Source organism: Rattus norvegicus, chromosome 11 (genome assembly GCF_036323735.1).
Source record: "Rattus norvegicus strain BN/NHsdMcwi chromosome 11, GRCr8, whole genome shotgun sequence".
Classification (NCBI taxonomy): Eukaryota; Metazoa; Chordata; class Mammalia; order Rodentia; family Muridae; genus Rattus; species Rattus norvegicus.
The window spans coordinates 46,920,325-46,940,575 of NC_086029.1; the positions used below are offsets into that span (position 1 = coordinate 46,920,325).

General features: G+C 49.9%; 2 protein-coding genes across 15 annotated transcripts in view; one reads left to right on the plus strand and one right to left on the minus strand.

The window, feature by feature from the left end:
* The window catches only part of Sim2 (SIM bHLH transcription factor 2), a 39,447-nt gene extending 36,466 nt beyond the window's left edge, over positions 1-2,981 (plus strand). For both annotated transcript variants that reach the window (NM_001107108.3, XM_063270582.1), the window contains one exon: positions 1,431-2,981. In NM_001107108.3, coding sequence (NP_001100578.1) covers positions 1,431-1,825 — 395 coding nt within the window. In that variant the 3' untranslated portion in view covers positions 1,826-2,981. The remainder of the gene's footprint in view (positions 1-1,430) is intronic.
* A 2,185-nt stretch (positions 2,982-5,166) lies between these two features.
* Hlcs (holocarboxylase synthetase) overlaps positions 5,167-20,251 on the minus strand; it is a 197,621-nt gene continuing 182,536 nt past the window's right edge. For 12 of the 13 annotated variants that reach the window (XM_063270415.1, XM_063270414.1, XM_063270413.1 and 9 more), the window contains 5 exons: positions 18,422-18,489; positions 15,473-15,633; positions 10,762-10,876; positions 9,129-9,342; positions 5,167-8,121 (listed from right to left, as the gene is read on the minus strand). In XM_063270415.1, coding sequence (XP_063126485.1) covers positions 7,950-8,121; positions 9,129-9,342; positions 10,762-10,876; positions 15,473-15,633; positions 18,422-18,489 — 730 coding nt within the window. In that variant the 3' untranslated portion in view covers positions 5,167-7,949. Of the gene's footprint in view, positions 8,122-9,128; positions 9,343-10,761; positions 10,877-15,472; positions 15,634-18,421; positions 18,490-20,251 lie in introns of those variants that run through there. The other variant, XR_010055942.1, reaches the window with a different exon arrangement.

Genomic DNA, 20,251 nt, shown 5'->3' on the forward strand with positions numbered 1-20,251 from the left:
TGAAATGGGACCATAGCTTATGTAGGGCACCTACTTAGCACACTCTAGGTGCCAGCTAGTTCTGCAGGAACTGCTAATGTGGGAGTATGTCACCCTTGAATGTTATGCCTGGGGAAACAGTATCATTAGCATTTACTAAGTAGCTCCCTGAAATGTGGGCCCCCCACATACTCACGTAACACAATCAGATCTCTTTCCCTCTCTCCTCTTCTCACACTCTGCCTTTCTGGCTTTGCTTTCTGTGCAAACTCTGAGGATGTGACTCCATATTGTAATCAGTCTACATTTTGTGGCCAGATCTGAGCAGAGAGACAATTATGGGAGAAATCAGGCCTTCGTGGACATAAAAGGAGAACATTGTTTTCAAAAGCAGACAATTTAGAAGAGACCAACCAGCCACTGGGGCCCACCCTGCCTTGGCTCCAGCCTGTCCCAGCAGCCATCATTCTACCCTCGGGATGGTTGGTCCCCAACACTCATCAGTGCAAGGGTCCTTCTCAGTCAAGGGAAGAAAAGGGGAAGGACCTTGCAGACATCGATGGAAGCCAGACATATTTCTTTGTATCTGAGGACTGGCCAATGATATAACACATGCAATCCGACTTTTGTTACTATTTTAAAGCAAAAATGGTTGGTGGCCAGCCGCCTGACTGTCACATTTGATTAGAAGGGGCATGGAAAAGGACTAAAGGTGCTAATTTGAGGCAATTTGTGACTAACTTACTAGTCTTTTTGTATTAAAGAAAACAATGGCCTCATGGGAAAGGTCGGAGTTCCTTGAATGGGCATGGTTAATACTTTGAATTACAAACCTACTAAACAGCACAGAGCGGTTGTCACCCCCCACCGTATTGAGGGATTAGTAGAATGGGTAGACTCCGTGCTATGAGGAAGAGTCTGCTTGGCTTCTATTCCACCGCTGTCCACTAGCTCCCTGTGGCTTTAAAGCATCTTTTAACATTGATGACACACTGGAGTATTTGTATCTCTTGCATTAAGCGTATTACTCAGAATGAATCCCACCTGTTCCTCTAAAGCTCCCAGCAAGTTTCCAACAATGTCTCATGATTGCACTGCGCTGGCCTGGAATACACAAGGGGTGGCACGGATGTAGGAGGACTAAGTAACTAGCTCTGTGTGCCATGGAGGGCGGGTGTAACTGGGTATGATGGAGGATCCTGTGACTTTGTACGTGGTAGAGAAGGACCACGTGGCTCTGCACGTGTGGCTCGGTGCAGGAACTAGGAGGACCGTGTGGCTCTCTGTGAACGACTGAGGGCGCGTGCGTCTCTGTGCAAGGCCACGGGCGCCTGTGGATGGGCAGGGCTGAGGGTGCGTGGGGCTCAGTGCAGAGCAGAGGATGGGCGTGTTCCTGAGTGTGTGGCTTCCTCCCCAGTGCAATCCTCTCACTTGCTGCTTGTCCCCCGCAGCGCCCGCCGCCACCGCGCGCAGGTTCGGCGAGGACCCCGCACCCTCAAGCTTCCCGAGCTGCGGCCACTACCGCGAGGAGCCGACGCTGGGCTCCGCCAAGGCAGCTCGCCAGGCGTCCCGGGACACAGCCCGACTGGCGCTGGCCCGAGCGACCCCCGAGTGCTGCGCGCCGCCGGCCCCCGAGCCACAGGCGCCGGCGCAGCTGCCCTTCGTGCTGCTCAACTACCACCGCGTGCTGGCGCGCCGCGGGCCGCTGGGGAGCGCTGCGCCCGGAGCTCCGGAGGCGGCCGGCTCGCTGCGGCCCCGACACCCGGGCCCGGTCGCAGCCTCTGCACCCGGCGCGCCCCGGCCACACTACCTGGGCGCCTCGGTCATCATCACCAACGGCAGGTGACCCGCCAGGGCCGGTCCCGCAGGGCGGCCCACAAGGGAGAAGCCATAGACCAGGCCTTCTCTGGTTCCTTTTTCACCCCCAAGGTCCAGCAGATGGAGGGGCGAACTGTATATGCACGATATAAATTAATTTATACAGAGACAACTATTTTAATAGAACTCCGCAGCCGTCTTTTAGATTTTTACCGTAGATGCCGGTGTAGAGGGTTGGTACTCAGTTGGAGGAGGACGGGGAGAAGGGACTGACGCCCATCCTTGTCACCAAGGGCCAGTTTTTATGGGGCTGAGCATCCGGATGTCAACCTGTGACCTCAAACTGCTATTTCCAGAGTTCTTGGTTTCCTCACCATGAAGCCAATCAAGCCGAGGTCCAATAATGGGGATTCAAGACAATGCATGCAGCTTGGCAGACGGATGCCACTTTAAGCTCCAACCCCGTCCCCCACCCCCAGTGGTCCTCTGTTCCCAGGTTGAGACAGGGTGGAAAGTCCCTTCGGAGTCCTTCTGGACACTTGTAAACGCAAAATGTTATCCTTGTAAGTCCCACGAGCAGACAACAGTTTCTGCTGTCTTTGAACTCATGCATCTCATTTTAAAATCCAATCCTTCTAAAAATACAAAAGCCAACAAGCCGAGGCTGAGGAGGCGAATGTGCAAGACTATTGTGTGAGTGGACATGGGTGTGCTTCAGAAGCACATTAACAAGCTCGCTCGTAACTGAGCCCTTAGGAACTGGTTGACACCCACATGTTGCACCTTCAAAATATGAAGTAGGCATTAAATGCAAAAAGGATATATATATATATATATATATACATATATAGCCAGGCATGTTAGAGAATGGCTCTGTCAAGTGTAATTCCCTGGCCACATCCTTCCAGCCCACACAGACCTGCTCGTGTCCTACGCTTGTATTTGCTTGCAAGTAGGAACTACTAAAGCTAGTTAAATTGCATGTGCAATACGGAAACCGGAGCAGACCGCACCTTGTGGAAGAAAAACAGGCTTAAGGGATGTAAGGAAAGAGGTGTATACATTTAAGCGTTTTCTACACAGCAAGAGCTTCATACGAACATGTGTGTAACAGGTGAATGGAGACTCTTTTTATAAACTTACCAGCAGTGTTTAAAAATAAACTCCATTACTTTTCTTTCACATTTACGGTTTATTTACAGGTGTGTGCATTTTCTTTTTGAGGGTCACTATTTAGGGCCGGGGGTGTGACTCAGTGGCCCAGTGCTTGCCTGGCAGGCAGGGGATGCCGGTTTGAACCCAAATATATAAAGAAAAAGAGAAAATCACTATTGAAACTTTTTCTCATGGCTCTGACCGGGACATCTGCCTTGAGCAATAAATACCCAGTTTGACTGCGACCTTTCGATTTCTCTACACAGGAAAGATCTCATCCATTTACCCCTTTAAAAAGTGTGGTTTACATGGGTGTAGTTTACAGTGGTGGAGTATACTTTTAATCCCAGCACTTGGGGGAGGGGCAGAGGCAGGAGGATCTCTGTGAGTTCCAGGACAGCCAGGGCTGCACAGAGAAAGCCTGTATTGAAGAAAAAGAAAGAAAGAAAGAAAGAAAGAAAGAAAGAAAGAAAGAAAGAAAGAAAGAAAGAAAGAAAGCAAAACGAAAACAGAAACAAAAGAAAAAAAAAAACAAAACAAAACCCTTTACTTCAGGAAGCTCTTCCCACCTGTACAGAAAGGCTCTGCATTAAAACACAACATGAAGACAAACTTCATGTTTCTTCATGTTTCCACAACTAATCTGTCTAGAATCAGTGGCTTGAAGAACTTCCAAAATGTGAACTTTTGTGTTGGCCCACCTTCTGTGTCACTTAGTGAGGACCCTCCTTATCCCCTACAGCATCCATAAGGTCAGGACCAGGAGTATATGTGGAAGGCGCTGGGCCACAGGATAGCTACTCACAGCCCTCACCTGCTCCCAACACTAGATGCTCTCAGTATCTGCACACAACAAGCCAAGCTTTTATGCTCATGAGTCTCACGATTAATCCACAGTTCTTGGAAGATCTGTGAGCATTAGCACCAACATTTTTCAATAAAGTTCCACTTAACTGCTTTTGTGTCAACCTGTATCCACTAGACATGGACCATAAAGGAGGTTAATAGGAAAGGTTATTAGTGTGTGTGTGTGCGGGGGCGGGCAGAAGTGATGACCCTCTGTAGATTTATAAATGATAACATAAACGAACATAAGGGTGTCTGTGTGTTCCTAGACATTAAAATGTGCATTAGTAAACATTTCCTTATTTGGACAAACATCAGCAGTTTTCATAGCCTACAATAGTAAGGAAGATTCCTCGGAGAGCTAAACTGGCTTCCAGAGGTTACCCGGACTCACAGAAAGTTGCCAAGCAGTTACCACGGCAACCTAACACTGTTACCCTCATCCTCAAGATTTTGTCCTGGTATCCTTTCTCAACCCTGTGAGGCTCTGATCTGAGGGAGGAGGAAGCACTTCAATAATGACGTGCCCTCTTTCACAAAACAGCGACGACGACGAAAATATCACTGTGGGCCTGTGGGCCCTACCTAAGATGAACCATGCTGACACAAATGCCAGATAAATGGACTTGAAGCCTAAGCCAGTTCAAGCCTTTGGCCCTGCACAGGGCAGGGCCTCCCTGGGAAAGGAATTTCTTTATGTTCTTGGAAGCCCCTTTCTAGAAAAGCCATTCCACTCATACCTCTGCAGAGACAGGAAGGGGTGGAAGGGCCAGGGTCCCCACCCCACCCCCGCTCCCTTCACCCTTCAGAAGTCCAGGGCTTCCTCCCTTAAACCATAGTGGGGTGTGGTGTGTGTCACCAGTGTGTGGTGGGTACACACACACACACACACACACACACACACACACACACACACACACATGTGTGTGAGACAGGCTACACATATAAAACATCTACCCATGTTCCAGTCCATTAGAACTGTAAGGTGGTCTGGCAGCCTCTGGGTTATCTACAGCACATGATGCAAGCTGATCCCAGACACAGGTGAGACATGTAACATTAAAAATCTCGGGACAGAAGCATCTTCAATGAAAGTTGATCAGTTCTCACAAAGGAAACACCCTGAAAGAACAGAGTCGGCAGGCGCTCATTTCGGTAAAAAGATTTGTTTGTGCTTTGAGCCTTTGTGAGCCTTTTTTTTCACCCACTAGTAAGATTTCCTTTCTGCCGAAAATACATAAAAGCTCACAAAGTACCAGGTCCCTGAATTCTTACATGCGATCTGTTATAAAAGCATGTTTAACAGTGTAATCAAAAGCTACCGACAGTTCCTAATGAAGCTGAGGTAAAGCAAGAGTGAGTCTGAGCCACAGTGAAAATCCTGTTTATTTTGGTAGAATGACTATAGGCATTGGTTTACAGTAATTCTTTTCAGAGATGATTCTTTGAAAAAAAAAAAGTAGCAAGGTTTACATTTTGGTTTATTTCAAAGATGCATAGAGATGAACCAGGAATGAGAATGTCCCATTTCTGGCACGTCAGGATAGCAAAGCCCCCAAGATTCTGCTCTTGCATTCCGGAAGTGTCAGGCGAGAGAGAACAGGGGACTACCACACTGAGTGCTAGGTATAGGGGAGCCCCAGAGTCTGTCATCCCTCACCGGGTGTGTATTTGTCCAAGCCTCCGACTTGACACTGCTTCCACGCTGGGTCCCATCATTCCGCGGTGAGATCCACAGGACACAGTTCTCCCTGTACGGACTCCCTCATGGCTTTAGCTGAGCCATGTGAAACCCAGCTTTTGCTCTGTGCGCCTTCCAGCACCCAGGGGTAGATTTGTGAACAGGTTTATACTGGGGTAAGCAGGTTTATACTGTGTAACCTGCTCTGCAGCAAAGGCGGATTCGGGATTAGGTGGCTGCACCTCAAGACTACGAGGCAGTAAAGTTAGGAGACTTGTGAAGCTCCCGGAAATCTCGGGATGCTGAGTCTGTAAACACCTCACTCGCACGCATGCACGCACGCACGCAGGCAGGCACGGACACACACACGCACACAGCAGGTACAGTGGCAGCCTTCACACCTTCGACAGCAGAATGCTCTCTACGATATGGAGTTTGAAGTCTTTGGTTCATGTGAGGCAAAGTCAGGCTAATGGGAGATACAGCATCGGCTTCAGGCCGTTTTGTCTCTCAAGACCAGGAGTGCCAGGTCTGCATAAGCAAGAACACCCAATCGGCATGCCCGGAGCATCTCTGTCTGCTCTGACAGGACCACACTTCATTAGTTTTAACTTACAGAAAGGAAATTAAATGATAACATTTTTCCCCAAAGCAGAACTATCCAGAATAGGCCTTCAGCCTAAACCGTAACATGTTTTTCATTAAATAATCCCCCATAGAAATGTAAATGTAGTGATGGTGGCCCTGGGAGAGGAACGGCCTTATATTACAAGGTCTGAGGGACGAAGCTTTGCAACATCAAGCCTGGAGATCTTCGTTCTTGATGATATTTTACAGATGCTCCCTCGAGGGCCCGTCATTTTTGTAATTTTGGGTGGTGAACAGTGTTATTTAAACTCGCATGAATAAAAAAAATACCGGAACTAAAATTTATACATTTATCTTTTTCTTTTGAGAAAAGATTTAATCAAAGTCTTATTTGCCAGAGAAGTTACTTTCAAGTTCTTTTAATGTTGCATTCCCTCAACGTAGTTCACCCTGCTATTTTTGGTTCAAATGGGGCTGTCTGTGCTAGGCTGAAGGTGGCTGGGTTTCCGTACTGAAAACTCTGCTTTCTGGGGTGGGCCTGACTGTAGAAGCTGGGTAAAGATGGGACTCGTTTGTGACGAGGATCCTGTTCAAAGCTAAGTGTTCTGTTCCATCGTTTCCTTTCCACCCACTTCAGTGGAAGTGGCAGGAAGCAGGAGTGCAGCAGGAACTGGTTCTTTTAGGCTGGGCAGCGATGGTATGATTCACAAGCTCCACAGAGACCGGAGGTACATGGAAAAGCATGGAGCACATCTGGAAGCACAAACCTAGAAAGGCTTCCTCTCCTTTGTTCTTCCACGGAGACTTTTAGCACATCAAATTTTGAACATCTCCTTTTAAACACACACACACACACACACACACACACACACACACACATACACACACACACACACACACACACACACTGCATGCACATATATCTCTCCAAACTGATGGCAGTTTGTGTCAATCTCTGTCTCTTTCCTGACGTTAGGAAATCGGGGGCAGAGAATCATGACTTTACAGTACAGTGCTGCAGTCTCCTGCTTGAGGACACAGGCTGATGGGGTGCAGAGCCACTTCTAACAAACAGAGCCTGTCACTAATGGGTTTAAAAGTTCCAAGAACCCTCCCTTGTGTGGGCCAGACAGTGAGCCCATATCTCCATCAGCCTGGGCAAGCCTCTGCCTCCAAGGAAGCTACCATCATGGTTTAAACATCTATACGTGACACATCTGACCCTGGAAAGGGGACCACACTGGCTAGCAGCGTCTCTGCGGCCATCCTTCAGTCCTGTGTTCCAGGCTACTACAAGAAGCCCAACCTGACTAAGAAAACCAGCAACAACCCAAGGTGTAAGTTAATGCCTGTGCATTCTGGGACAGCACTCAGCACTCACCTGAGCTGTGGGGTCCCTCGTTTTAACAGCAGACGGCTAACGGCCTTCACTCCTTGGGGTATTTGTATAATCTCATCGCTATTCCCACCCCCTTGCTCCCCATTCTCCCCCAGTACACACAGATCCAGGCCATGTGGGGAAGAGCTCTTCTACACACGCAAGGCAAACTAAACTCCTAAGCTAAACTGATTCTTCTTCACCTATCCATCAGTCCTCACCAGATGCCCCTTCATACACCCAATAAAACCACAGAGATAAAAAACAAAAACCCAATCCCAGGGGTGGGACGGGGGTGGGGGCGGAGAACCCGCAACCTAAAGAGTTAACAACAGCGCTGGTCTGACTGCATGAGTTTCCCAGGCCCTAGGCAGGCAGAGACAGCAGAGCAAGCAGAGCCTGCTCTGACCTCCCAGGACATCCTGGGAGCAGTTTCCCTGATGCTGCCGCCACCACTGCTGCACAGCAGCAACCCCCAGCTGTCTGGGGATGTGGAGGCGGCATTTACGGTCGCTTGGGGACAATGAGGTTCCTCAGCATGTCAAAGGAGTTGCCATCTGGATGCACGCTCACAACCCCACCACCCTCTTGGTGGACCTGCAGGAACCCGGAATCATCAAGACCCACGATAGACACCGCTGGCCCCTCGCTGCTGCCCAGGCGGACTTGCTGACCACTGAAAAGGAAGCACACCAATACCAGGGTCACAGGAGGCGACGGAAGGCTGGAACATCTTGCTCAGTGAGTCCCCATTACAGGGGAATAGGTTCTGGGGACAGGCTAGGGCTTACTGTAATGACCTCTAACCTTATCTGTTCCTGTAAAATACCTCAATACCTACTCGGGCAGCCACAGGGCTGGGCTGGGGCTTCTGAGTACCGGATCACAATGCTGGTGATCTGTGCCTCTCCTCACCCTGAGCACTCTTAACTCCATGTGCAGAGAGACAGGAAAGTGGACAGGGAAGCCAAGGAGGCAGGGGAGACAAGAAGGAGTACTGGGGGCAGGTGAACATGGGTCAGATTTACGTTGTAAACGTGTGAGATGTCATAACCCAAATCGACTGCTCATCAAAATGAACATAAGCTACTCAGAAAGGAAAGGACTTCACTACGCAGGGAGGAGAAAGCTGGCTCAGTCGGTGAGGCTCCTGCCCTGCAAGCCGGGTGACCCCGGTTCACTCCTTGGAACCCACGTGAAAACAGAAGAGAACTGACTCTATGATGCTGCCCCACCTTCTCTTAAGCTCGAAGACAGGATGTCTGGAAGGGTAGAGGCTTGTCTCACACACTTGCGGCTCTCACACCTCAGCTGCAGGAGGGGGCTGGGAACAAGTGTTAGCATGTGGGGCTGGCCTCGGTACAGAGTACAGACCTGGTAGACGCTGGGTGCACGTGTGGCTCTATTGTGCCATGGGGATCCCACCTTGAGATCTAGAAGGATCTACCGCTCAGACGGTCCACACTAAAGTGACTTCAGCTCTTCTCAGTGGCATGGTCCTCCCAACTCATCCTCCCAGGACGCTGGCCCCTCTTCCTGCTAGGCCGGCTTGTTCAGGTGTACTCACTGGGCTTTCCCATCAGGGTTAAGAAGTAACTATCTAGACCTGTGCTCAGCCCTGCCTGTTAAACTCGAGTGCTGACTTCAAGGAATTTTAAAAGAAAGAAGCGAGTGGGGGCTGACCTGTGCGCCCAGTATTTATAATACAGGGGGAGAACGCCGTCGGGCCCTTGGTCCTGAAACCTGTCAATCAGTTTCTCCAGCACGGTCACAGCCCTGGCTATGAGACAGTCGGCTTGTAAGGGCTTCAGGCCTGCCTTGTTCTGCTTATTGTGTTCTTCGATGAGGTCATTGATACATATGGTAGGATTGCTGTTAGTCACATTGAATCCACAGCCTGGAGAGAAACAAACAGTTCTCAAAAAGCAGCTTGACCTCATCAATGGTTCTCAGCCTTCCTGATGCTGTGAGCCTTTAATACAGTTCCGCGTGTTGTGGTGACCCCCAGCCATAAGGTTATCTCATTGCTCCTTCATAACTGTGATTCTGCTACTGCTACGAATCATAATGCAAATATCTGATATGCACGGTGTCTGGTATGTGACCCCCCCAAAGGGATCTTGACTAACAAGGCTGAGAGCTGCTGTTCTAGGTAATGGTACAAATTCTCCTAACATTCAAAACTAAAAGTCTGAGGGAAGATAACGCTATCAATTACTGTCAACTTGGGCTACATCTTTCTAGAAGCCAGAACGTTCTGCTGCTAACCCTGAAACCTGCCTTCTGGACTTCCCGGCCTCCCAAAGCTTTAAGAATACAGCATAAGCCACACACTCTGCCCATACCAGAGGGGCCCTGTCCTTTAGCTCTCTGAAGCAGTCCGCTGGACTCAGTACCCTGGATGCTGGTCAGAATCTGCATCTCGTACAATGGCTCGTTTCAATGTGGGCTGTGGAGCTTTAGAGGCACGGGGTAGCTGGCCTAGAAAACACTGCCAGTGGCAACAGGATTGGAAACATACAGCCTGTGTTCTTCAGCCGGCACTGGAAACACGAGCACACGGCTGTGTCTGTTGCTGATCTCGGAGTGACAAGTGAGCTCTACTGGGAATCAGGGGACGTTGGTGGTTGGATGTCAGGATCCTAAAAACCTCTGAAATCTCCTGGAGCCTCCTCCTCCATGGATGCGCCAGGGTGAAGCGGGCAGGGACACTATCTTAGTTTGACTGGCTGGGGGTTTTTTGTTTGTTTAAGGCTAGAAAGGCAATGTTTCATGGCTAAGAACACAAGCCTGGCGGCAGACCTGTCTTAGATACTGCCATAGCCTGTTACCGTACCCCAGCAAAAAAGTAGGAGATAGCGCTGCCACAGGCTGGGTTTTCCTACCTCAGTTAACAATTCCCCATAAAGACGCTCACCAACCTGATCTGGACGGTCCCTCACCCAGACTCTCTTTCCAGGTGATTCTACATGGGTCCAGTGCACAGTCAGGCTAAGCACCCCAGACAGCACCCTATTGCTTATTATAAAATGGCAAAGCATTTGTTTAGGCCATTTCAAGCCCCGTGGGCAGCAAACCCACGGAGAGACATCTGTTGGGTGTGACAATCTGGCAGTTTCCACAGCCCAGACAAGGCCTGTTAAGCCTTCACTCATCTGATCCTCTCTGTATTCCTCACATTCTATAACTACAAGGCTAGAAACATCATCTCATATCGCCACTTGCTCTTTCAGATATAGGCGTGCGTAAGACATTTCAATTTTTGCTGGCTTTGCTAGTATTAAGAAATGCTGGAGGAAAAGTGTTAAAAACTTACCAATGAGGATATAAAATGTTTCTCCCACAAGTGTTGAATTAACCAGAACCCCGCCGATCTTCATGAGATCGCTGTAATAAATATCGTTGGGCCACTTCACTCGTAAGTTGATATCCTAAAGAGAATCTGCAGGTTAACTAAGCAGTCGACCACGGGGCAGCCCGCAGTGATATCCTAAAGAGAATCTGCAGGTTAACTAAGCAGTCGACCACGGGGCAGCCCGCAGTGATATCCTAAAGAGAATCTGCAGGCTAACTAAGCAGTCGACCACGGGGCAGCCCGCAGTGATATCCTAAAGAGAATCTGCAGGCTAACTAAGCAGTCGACCACGGGGCAGCCCGCAGCGAGACGGAAGGCGAACAGAATATTCTTGAAACTAACAGGACAGGGAATTAGCCCTCTCCAGCTTTAGACAGTTGTGGGGCACCATACAGTATTTTTTAAACTTTCTTTATGCATATAGATGTTTTACCTGCATGTGTCTATGTGCCTTGTGCAGGCCTGGAACCATAAAGGCCAGAAGAGGGTGTTCGATCCCCCTGGGACTGGGCTTACAGACAGTTGTGAACTGCCATGGGGGTGCTGGGAATCAGGCCCAAGTCCCTTGGAAGAGCAGCCAACTACTGAGCTGTCTGTCTGGCCTCGAGTAACACAGTATTAAAGTACCTGCTGGAGCTGGAAGGTAAAACTGACAGGGCCCACTCAGCATTGACTCTGCACACTCCCTTCCCGTCACCCTCTCAGTAAGGCACAAACCAGGTAGGAGGAGGGCCAAGGTTTGAGAACATGAGGCTGAGAGCTGTGGCTGTTGGCCTCCAAGTCTGCGAACCACCTTCCCCACTGGCTGAGCTCATCTTGGCACTGGCCTATCCCTGTGTTGGCTGCCCCTCTTTCCTGCTTAGATTTGCAGGGCTCCTGAGCGGCACCTCTGGGCACCCATAATGCTATGCTGGTGGACTACTATTGCCGTGAAAGCTGTCCTCTCCTCTCCTCCTGCCAGATCCTAGCTGGCCTAGAAGCCCCAACACAGCCATCGGGTTGGGAGCAAGAAGCAGCACTCACATGTGCTCCTTGCCCATTTCTGACTAGAACTGGGATACTTGGTGTTGAGCATCTGGCAACCACAGGGGACACAAGGGACAGGCTGGCTGAGTGCTGCTGGCCCTCGGTGGGAGAGGCTGGGTTGCTGCTCCCCATCTCCTCACGCTCAGAACAACCCCTTTCCTATATGTAAAGTGCTGTGGCCCACACTGACCCAAGCACAACCAACCCCGCCATCAAACTGCTGGGAACTCACAATAAGGGATCAGGGTGTGCGCGACAAAGTCTGTGCCTAGAGGAAGGAATGCTGGGAAAGGGGCTTTAGTTCAGAGGGGAGGCGGACAGAGCTTTAAGACACTGAGAGAAGTGAGGGCTGGGGTGAAAAAGGGCTATAGGGGTCCCAGGGAAGAGAGGGGAGGACAGGGGAGGATGGGGGAGGACGGGGGAGCACAGGGGAGGACAGGGGAGGATGGGGAGGACAGGGGAGGACGGGGGAGGACAGGGGGAATGGGGGAGGACAGGGGAGCACAGGGGAGGACAGGGGGGACAGGGGAGGATGGGGGAGGACAGGGGAGCACAGGGGAGCACAGGGGAGGACAGGGGAGGATGGGGGAGGACAGGGGAGGACGGGGGAGGACAGGGGGGAATGGGGGAGGACGGGGGAGCACAGGGGAGGACAGGGGAGGACAGCGGAGGATGGGGGAGGACAGGGGAGGATGGGGGAGGACAGGGGAGGACAGGGGGGAATGGGGGAGGACAGGGGAGGACAGGGAGGATGGGGGAGGACAGGGGAGGACAGGGGAGGATAGGGGAGGATGGGGGAGGACAGGGAGGACAGGGGAGGACGGGGGATGACAGTGGAGGACAGGGGAGGACAGGGGAGGATGGGGGAGGACGGGGGAGCACAGGGGAGGACAGGGGAGGATGGGGGAGGACAGGGAGGACAGGGGAGGATGGGGGAGGACAGGGGAGGATGGGGGATGACAGTGGAGGACAGGGGAGGACAGGAAGGACAGGGGAGGATGGGGGAGGACAGGGAGGACAGGGGAGGATGGGGGATGACAGGGAGGACAGGGGAGGATGGGGGAGGACGGGGAGGACAGGGGGGAATGGGGGAGGACAGGGGAGCACAGGGGAGGACAGGGAGGATGGGGGAGGACGGGGGAGCACAGGGGGGGACAGGAAGGACAGGGGAGGATGGGGGAGGACAAGGGAGCACAGGGGAGGGACAGAAGCCACAGGAAGCAGACGCAGATGGCCTGGTATCACAAAGGAGGCCACGTCACAGTGACAGTAATTTACTATGTGGAAATGGATCCTGGTTTGTGCACTGCCAGTGACATCCAACTACAGATAAGTAGGCACCCCAGCGAAGGCCATAGAGAAAGGGAGGAGCAGAGGTTATTTCCACTATCCAGTGGCTCTTCTGTGTAGGTCAACTCAGCCCGTCAAAACTAACTCCCCTCGTGGAGGTCACGCAGGCCCAAAAACCCACGCGGTATGTTGTCTCTGGTGTGTGGGTTCTAGCTGGGGATCTTTAGTTTTGTATGTTTAACTTGACACCTACAGAAGCCAGGAGGTTATAATGTGGCTATAGGGTGGGTACAGGGTGGGGGTGGGGGTGGGGGTGGGGGCATGGTGCATGACCGGTGGGGGTACAACAGATGGGGGTAAAAGAAAAGCCTAGAGCCATACAAGGGGGGAAGCTTAAGGAGTGACAGGGTGGGAGGACTTGGGAGTAAAATGTATGGGTGGGGGGAGAATTAACCCAAACCGAGGTTATAAGAAAGACGTGGAAGTCTATAATTTAATACCTCCACCCCCGCCAAGATCTCAGTGTCAGACGCAGGGACACTTATGCGTCACAAGTCAGGGAGGCTCCCAAGGCTCCCAAAACAGCAGGCTATTGTCACTTGCTCTTGGCTGCCCACCATCGCTAACTAGGAAGACCCTGCATGAAGACATCACACACTTTGGTTGCAGGGCAGTGAGGGACCAGTCTTGATCTGATGGGGACGTCCTCCTGGCTGGGTAGATTTCTTAGTGCCAGATGTGTTACATAGGCTGATGCAAGAGAAAAGACATCAGCGGTCTTATCAAGAATTGGACTCTGAATGTCCTATTATATACCTGCCAGACAAGACGTGCCACCCATTTTATGATTGCACTGGAGGTCTTTCTCTTAGAAGAGAATTCATGACCGATACTGTAAACCTGAGCCAAAACCCATGTTTGGGGAGGTCTCAGGCCCTGGCATGAGACCTATTATTGGTGTTTTCCTAAATGGTCACATTGTCAGACTGTCATGGAACTGGTTATGTTTATATGTGTTTACATATGTTTACACCTGCTCTGTGACCTTGGCTGGAGACATTTCTTTCTGGAGAGGGCAGTGGCTCACGCAGGAACTCACAACTGGTCAAAACATTAAGAATAACTGACTATAAGTTCTTAGCCCTAAGTGGATGTCTAAGAGAAATCTCCTACTTTCTCTAGGCTCAAGGAATATCAAGTAAGGTGGGGCAGAAAGAACCTAAGATCCAGAGAATGGGGAGGGCTTCTGTCAAACACGGCCATTTGTGGTTACCTGAAAAAGACCTGCACCGGATTGAACCAACCACAATTTGGTATGGATGGGGAAAGGGATCACACGACCCCTTCAACAGCTAAGGAGCTATTACGGTGGATGAATGCTGGAGGGGGAGAACCATTTTTCCTTAGGGGTGTGGCCACTGGTGGGTTGTTTGCCCTCCATTGGATGGTCCTGCACCCATGCACAAACATGGAACGCTAATCAGATTCAGTGGATTATAAAAAAAACATTAAGAGAAAACAAAGTTGGGAGTGGGGTGTGTTAGGGAAGGGTGGGAGTGGGGTAGGAGTTGGGGACATGAAGTAGGAGGTGAGAGGATCAAAATACATTGTATAAAGGTAACAAAGAAATACATTGTATAAAGAAACAAAAATAACTTCACTCAAAATGGAAGTCATCGTATATAGGACATGCCATGGTGGACTCTCCTCCCCCTGAAACTGTAAGCCCTGAAACTGAATGAATCTTTTCTTCTAAAAGTTTGCTGTGGTCATGGTACCCTATTACACTAAGAGAAAAGTAACCAGGAGTGGGGTCATTCGGGCAAGGATAAGGAGGATAAGGATGCCAGCACACCCGTCCTTGCAGTGGGGGGGGGGGGGGAGACAGCGTCAAACAAACCTGGCTATGAACTCCATCGACCACAAAGAGCAGCTCTGTCATGTGGACGTGAGAGTTGGGGGAGATGGAGAAGCTGTCTAGGTCCATAAAACAGCCCCCTTTAAAACTGAAGACACAGAGAACTCCCACCCAGCCCAACAGCCTGAGATAATATGTTCATTACGAGAAAAAGAAAAGCTTGTCCATACTAGGATGCTCAGAAACTGGGCAGAGAGCCTGGGAATGGCTTCTGGAAAATGCTCTGTGGAAGCCACACCCACAGTGGCACTGTGAATGGTGAGCATGCCAAGTGAGAACTCTACCCCTGAGCTACGGCCCCAGCCATGACTACCTACTCCTAATGGTGCCGTGCGCACTGTGGTGACAGCTTTGCTGATTGTACAAACGCATGCTGCAAACAGAAAGGCCAAGCTGGAGGCTCCGCAGGAAGGGGCAGGACGGTGACGCCACACATACCTCATACTCCGGGATAGACCGCACTGCCTCCACCACGGCCAGTGACATCAAATGCTGGACAAATGGAATTCTTTGTCCCAGTTGTGACCTTAGGGGGATGGAGACTAGCAGAGTGGAAAGGGCACATCCCACGGGGCTCAGCCAGGCATTCGGGCCCCTTCCTGGAAGACAGACCCATTGAGAGAATACTGTGTCCCACGTGGGCACTCCTGGACAACAACGACCCACGCGTCTGTTCCAGCTTTATAACACACCTTGATGTTCTGGGGTGAACTCAACGAAAGGAAAATGCTTCAAAGTCTGAAGAGAGCCTAGTGAGTAAAGTGCTTGCCACACAAGTGTGAGGGGCTGAGCTCAGTCTCCAGTACTGGGTATAGGAGCGTGCTGGTGTGTACCTAAAACCCAGTGTGTGGAGGTGGAGACAGGCAGGTCCCTGGGGTTCTCTGGCTGCAGCAGCCTAACCGAATCTACAAGCTCCAAGTCCCCAAAAGAGAGACACTGCCTCAATAAATAAATAAAAATAAATAAGGTGGTCTGCTCCCAATGATCAGTCCTAAGGCTGAGTCCTGGATTCCATGTGGACATACATATACCACACCTGTACAAACACCCGCACACACGGGCACCTCCTCCCCACTGCTGCCCCCGAAATTCTCAGTGTCTGAACGCTGTGCTACCATAGTCGGGCATGTGGGTAAAAAACGGCAAAGCAGTGTGACTGGACTAGCTACTGGCCCATGGAAGCTGCTTTTGCAAAGCAGTGCTTCCAGGGGTACTGGCTGTGTGGCCCAGGAGCATGGAAAGCCGAGCCGTGCCTTTAGTGATAGCCGTGTGAAAGGCTTCACACTGTTTTCGTGCTGGATTGAAAACACGATAGGCAAGTCCTGCCTGAGCTCTGGACTGAGTGTTAAACAAGCAATCCCTGGGGACTGGAGAGATGGTCAGTCTGTGAAGCACTTACAGCTCAAGCCTGAGGACCTGAGTTCTAATCAGTAGCATCCACGTAAAAGGACAGGCATGAAGCTGGGCAGATGGCTTGACAACAGAGTGGTTGTCACACCAGCATGAAGGTACTTGGGATACAGGGGAAGGGGAAACCAGGTGCTGGCTGGATAGATGAGTTAAAATGGTCAAACTCCAGGGGCATGAAGAGACTCTGCCTTAATAAATAAACCGGAGATTAACCAAGGTTCCTCCATACACGCACATGTGCACGCACGGGTGCACGCGCGCACACAGACACAGACACAGACACAGACACACACACACACACACACACACACACACGCACGCACGCACACGGGCACGCACACACGTACAGCCAGATGTGGTGATGCCCTTGCTGTAACCCAAGTGCTGAAGAGAGACAGGCAGGCAAATAGATTCTCAGGGGCTTGGGAGCCTGCTAGTCTAGCCTACAGGTGAGATCCAGGTTCAATGACAGAAAGACACTTGATGTACACACAAGTGTACATACCCACACACATGTTCAATACACATAAATGTATGCACATGTATCACACATACATCCTCACGCAAATACATGTACATATGCAATGCATACACATACCACCATGCACACACATACTCACATGTATACATACATACATGTTTACACATAATGTACATATACACATGCACACACCACCATACACACATATACATATGCACACATACTCACATGCACACACATATATGTACACACATACGCACATGTATACACGTACATACACACACCATCATGTACACACATATCTATATGTACATGCATATATGAACACACACGCATGATCCCTGTTAGCAAGTCTCTATGCTGCTACTTGTTTTTTAAAACTGAAGTTAGGAAAAGAAAATAATCAAATGAGAAGTATAGGTTAATTAAAATTCTTCCAGAGTATCTTTTTAAGGGGTTGGGGATTTAGCTCAGTGGTAGAGCGCTTGCCTAGGAAGCACAAGGCCCTGGGTTCGGTCCCCAGCTCCGGAAAAAAAAAAAAAAAGAACCAGAGTATCTTTTTAAGAACTCTACCATCTCTGGTGGGAATGGCTGGTGTGCACTGCAACTCCAGGTGGGCACGGGTGGTGTTTATCAGCAATTTCAGCACGTGGGAGGCTGCAGCAAGAAGTCTGGGAGCTGAAGTACATACATACATAGCTAGACCTGGTCAGTCAGTCTCTCATATATATACATGTATACACATACACACATATAGTGTGTGTGTATGTGCATATATGTATATAAAATCCCATAGCTTTTATGTAATATTTTTTCCTCTTTGTCATATGCTCAAATCAAAGAAGTGGCCATCTTCCATCTCTCTGCTCTCAGCAAGGAATGGATGTGGATGGTCTGGTGTCTGGTGTCTGGTGCTGGCAGGAACATGACCCATGTTCCTGTAAAGCCTCATCCATGCCTCCTACAGATGCTGGCGAGGTCTCTGCCCTTGCTAGTCCCAGCATGGCTCTGGGACAGTGCCGGCTGACTGTCAGTCTGCAATGGGGGCAGGTGGTGGAAACCCAGACCGGCTCTTTACTCTTGAGTGGGCACTGATCCAGTGGGGGCTGGTGGGCGGGGAGGCCTCTGGATGTGATATAAGCTTATTACAGACTCCAAAGACCCTCACCAAGGACTTCAGGAGAATAAATGTCTTAGAACTTTGTTTCCATCACAGCCCATGGGATGTATGGGGAACGTAGGTTAGCAGGCATGACAGCCATCAAACGCAAACACTGCACAGTTAACGAACTGTGGACTGGGCGACTGCCCGTGCTCTGCTGAAGTCAGTGGGCCTTCTCCTTTCCCCTGCCCCATTTCAGGGGTAGCGGGTGTTAAAATGGAAAGAGTCTAACTCGAATGGTCTCAGAGTTCAGCACATACCAAGCTCCCCAACCAGGTGACTTGTGGATTTTCGGAAAGGAAAATAACAGCAATGATAACAAAAGGTGACTGACCTTTGCCCTGGGTCTGCCGAACTGCAATGGCGATTAAGCCCATTTCCTGCGGCATCTCAAACATCAACCTGCAAATGGTGGGAAAAACTGGTCAGTTAGAACGGACGCGTAGAGGAGGGCCAGCAACTCGGACAGAACAGGCTCAAGCGTGTGCATGTGCACGGTGGCCAGGAAGGGCCAATGATCTGCGGAGCTGTAGGAAGGAGGGGTGCTGCTTCCCTCACAGCCTTCGGTGGGAACCAGCACAGGGGTGAAGCAAATACTGGTGAAGGGCCAGGGAGTGGAGAGGGGCAGGGGTGGAGAGGGGAGTGGGAACCCTCCTGGCTGGTGCTTGGTGTGACTGCCAGGACACAGTTCTTTGGACGATTTTATCAAGTTGTTTCTTTCCCTTACCTTGTCTCTACCTCCAAGTGACAACAGTGTCTGACATTTGTTTCTACTTACCGTGCGTCTGTTTGAACCGCACACGTTTCTGATTACTCGGAAAACCAATATGCTGGTAGTAAAGCATTTAAGAGATACCCCATCCCCTGAGAACTAATTATGCTTTAACTGCAGTAAATAAATCAACACCTTTTGAGAATTCCCAAGAACCCTGGTTCTGTCCGGGCTTCAGGTCTGCTTTTAAAATAGTTTCACTGACAAGAATACAAACTTCTCTTTGGGAATTAAGTAGCAAAGCTTACTTTCCTACTTCTCTACCTGATTGGCTGATATTATGGGCAAAATGAAATAGAACGGGAAATGTGCACCCACCCCAGAGTCCTTCCCTCCGAGTGTCTCCTCCAAGTGGTGTTCTCTGTATTTTATCTCCGGGCTAAGACACTTCTCCTCTGTCTTCCTGAAATTGTTGATCTGGTGTCAAGCAGATATAGGAGGTATTAATGATCAAAGCCAAGCTTTCTCCTCTATCAGTGATATGGGGGCGGTCTTTTTAAAGTCAGTCAGTCTGTCTGTCTATCTATCTATTATCTATAATTTGATCTATCACCTATCTATATATCTATCTCTCTGTATGAGTGTACTTAGATATATGTGTATGCATCTTTCTTTTCGTGAATCTATCTATCCATCCATGCATATGTGTGTGTACTTATATAGCATGTATGTATCTATGTAGCTATCTATGAATGTATGTATGTATGCATATCTATATGTGTATGTATAGTATATATATGTATGTATTATCTATCATCTATCTATCATCTATTATCTATCTATCTATCTATCTATCTATCTATCTATCATCTATCATCATTGTGGGAGAGGAGGGGTTGAGCAAGGCAGAGGACAATCTGGTATTATGTATTAACCAGGGATTACAAGTCAGTCTGAAGTGCTCCTCAATATTCTAGCACTCAGAACCCCTTAAAGCAAGCCTGTGCCCTGTGTAGCTCTCCACCCTCTCCTGCAGGTTAAAGGAGCCCCTAAGAGAAGGAAACTGCTTAAAAAGCAGCCCCACAACACCCGCTGCCTCTTGTATCCCCAAGCAGTACAGTACGTGCACAGGGGAGGAAGCCTAAGATTTCTTGCTTGCAAAGGGGACATGAGACTATGTTGGGCAGGGTCTGCCTGGTGCAACAGTGGGGTCTTCCTCATGGCTGTGGGAACAAGGCACTTGGGAGAAACCCGACCTGTGCCAATGCATAGGATACACATCCTCACAGTGTTTCTCTTGGACACTATGAATCACTCCTTGAGGTGGAGTATGCCTACTCATCCCTGGGCACCAAGAACAAAATGTCTTTTGCATGTGCTGGACAAGAGAAAAGTCCTAAGAAGGAGTCTTTGTCTCATGGCAAAGTTAACATTGTCTTTCCGGGATTTCTG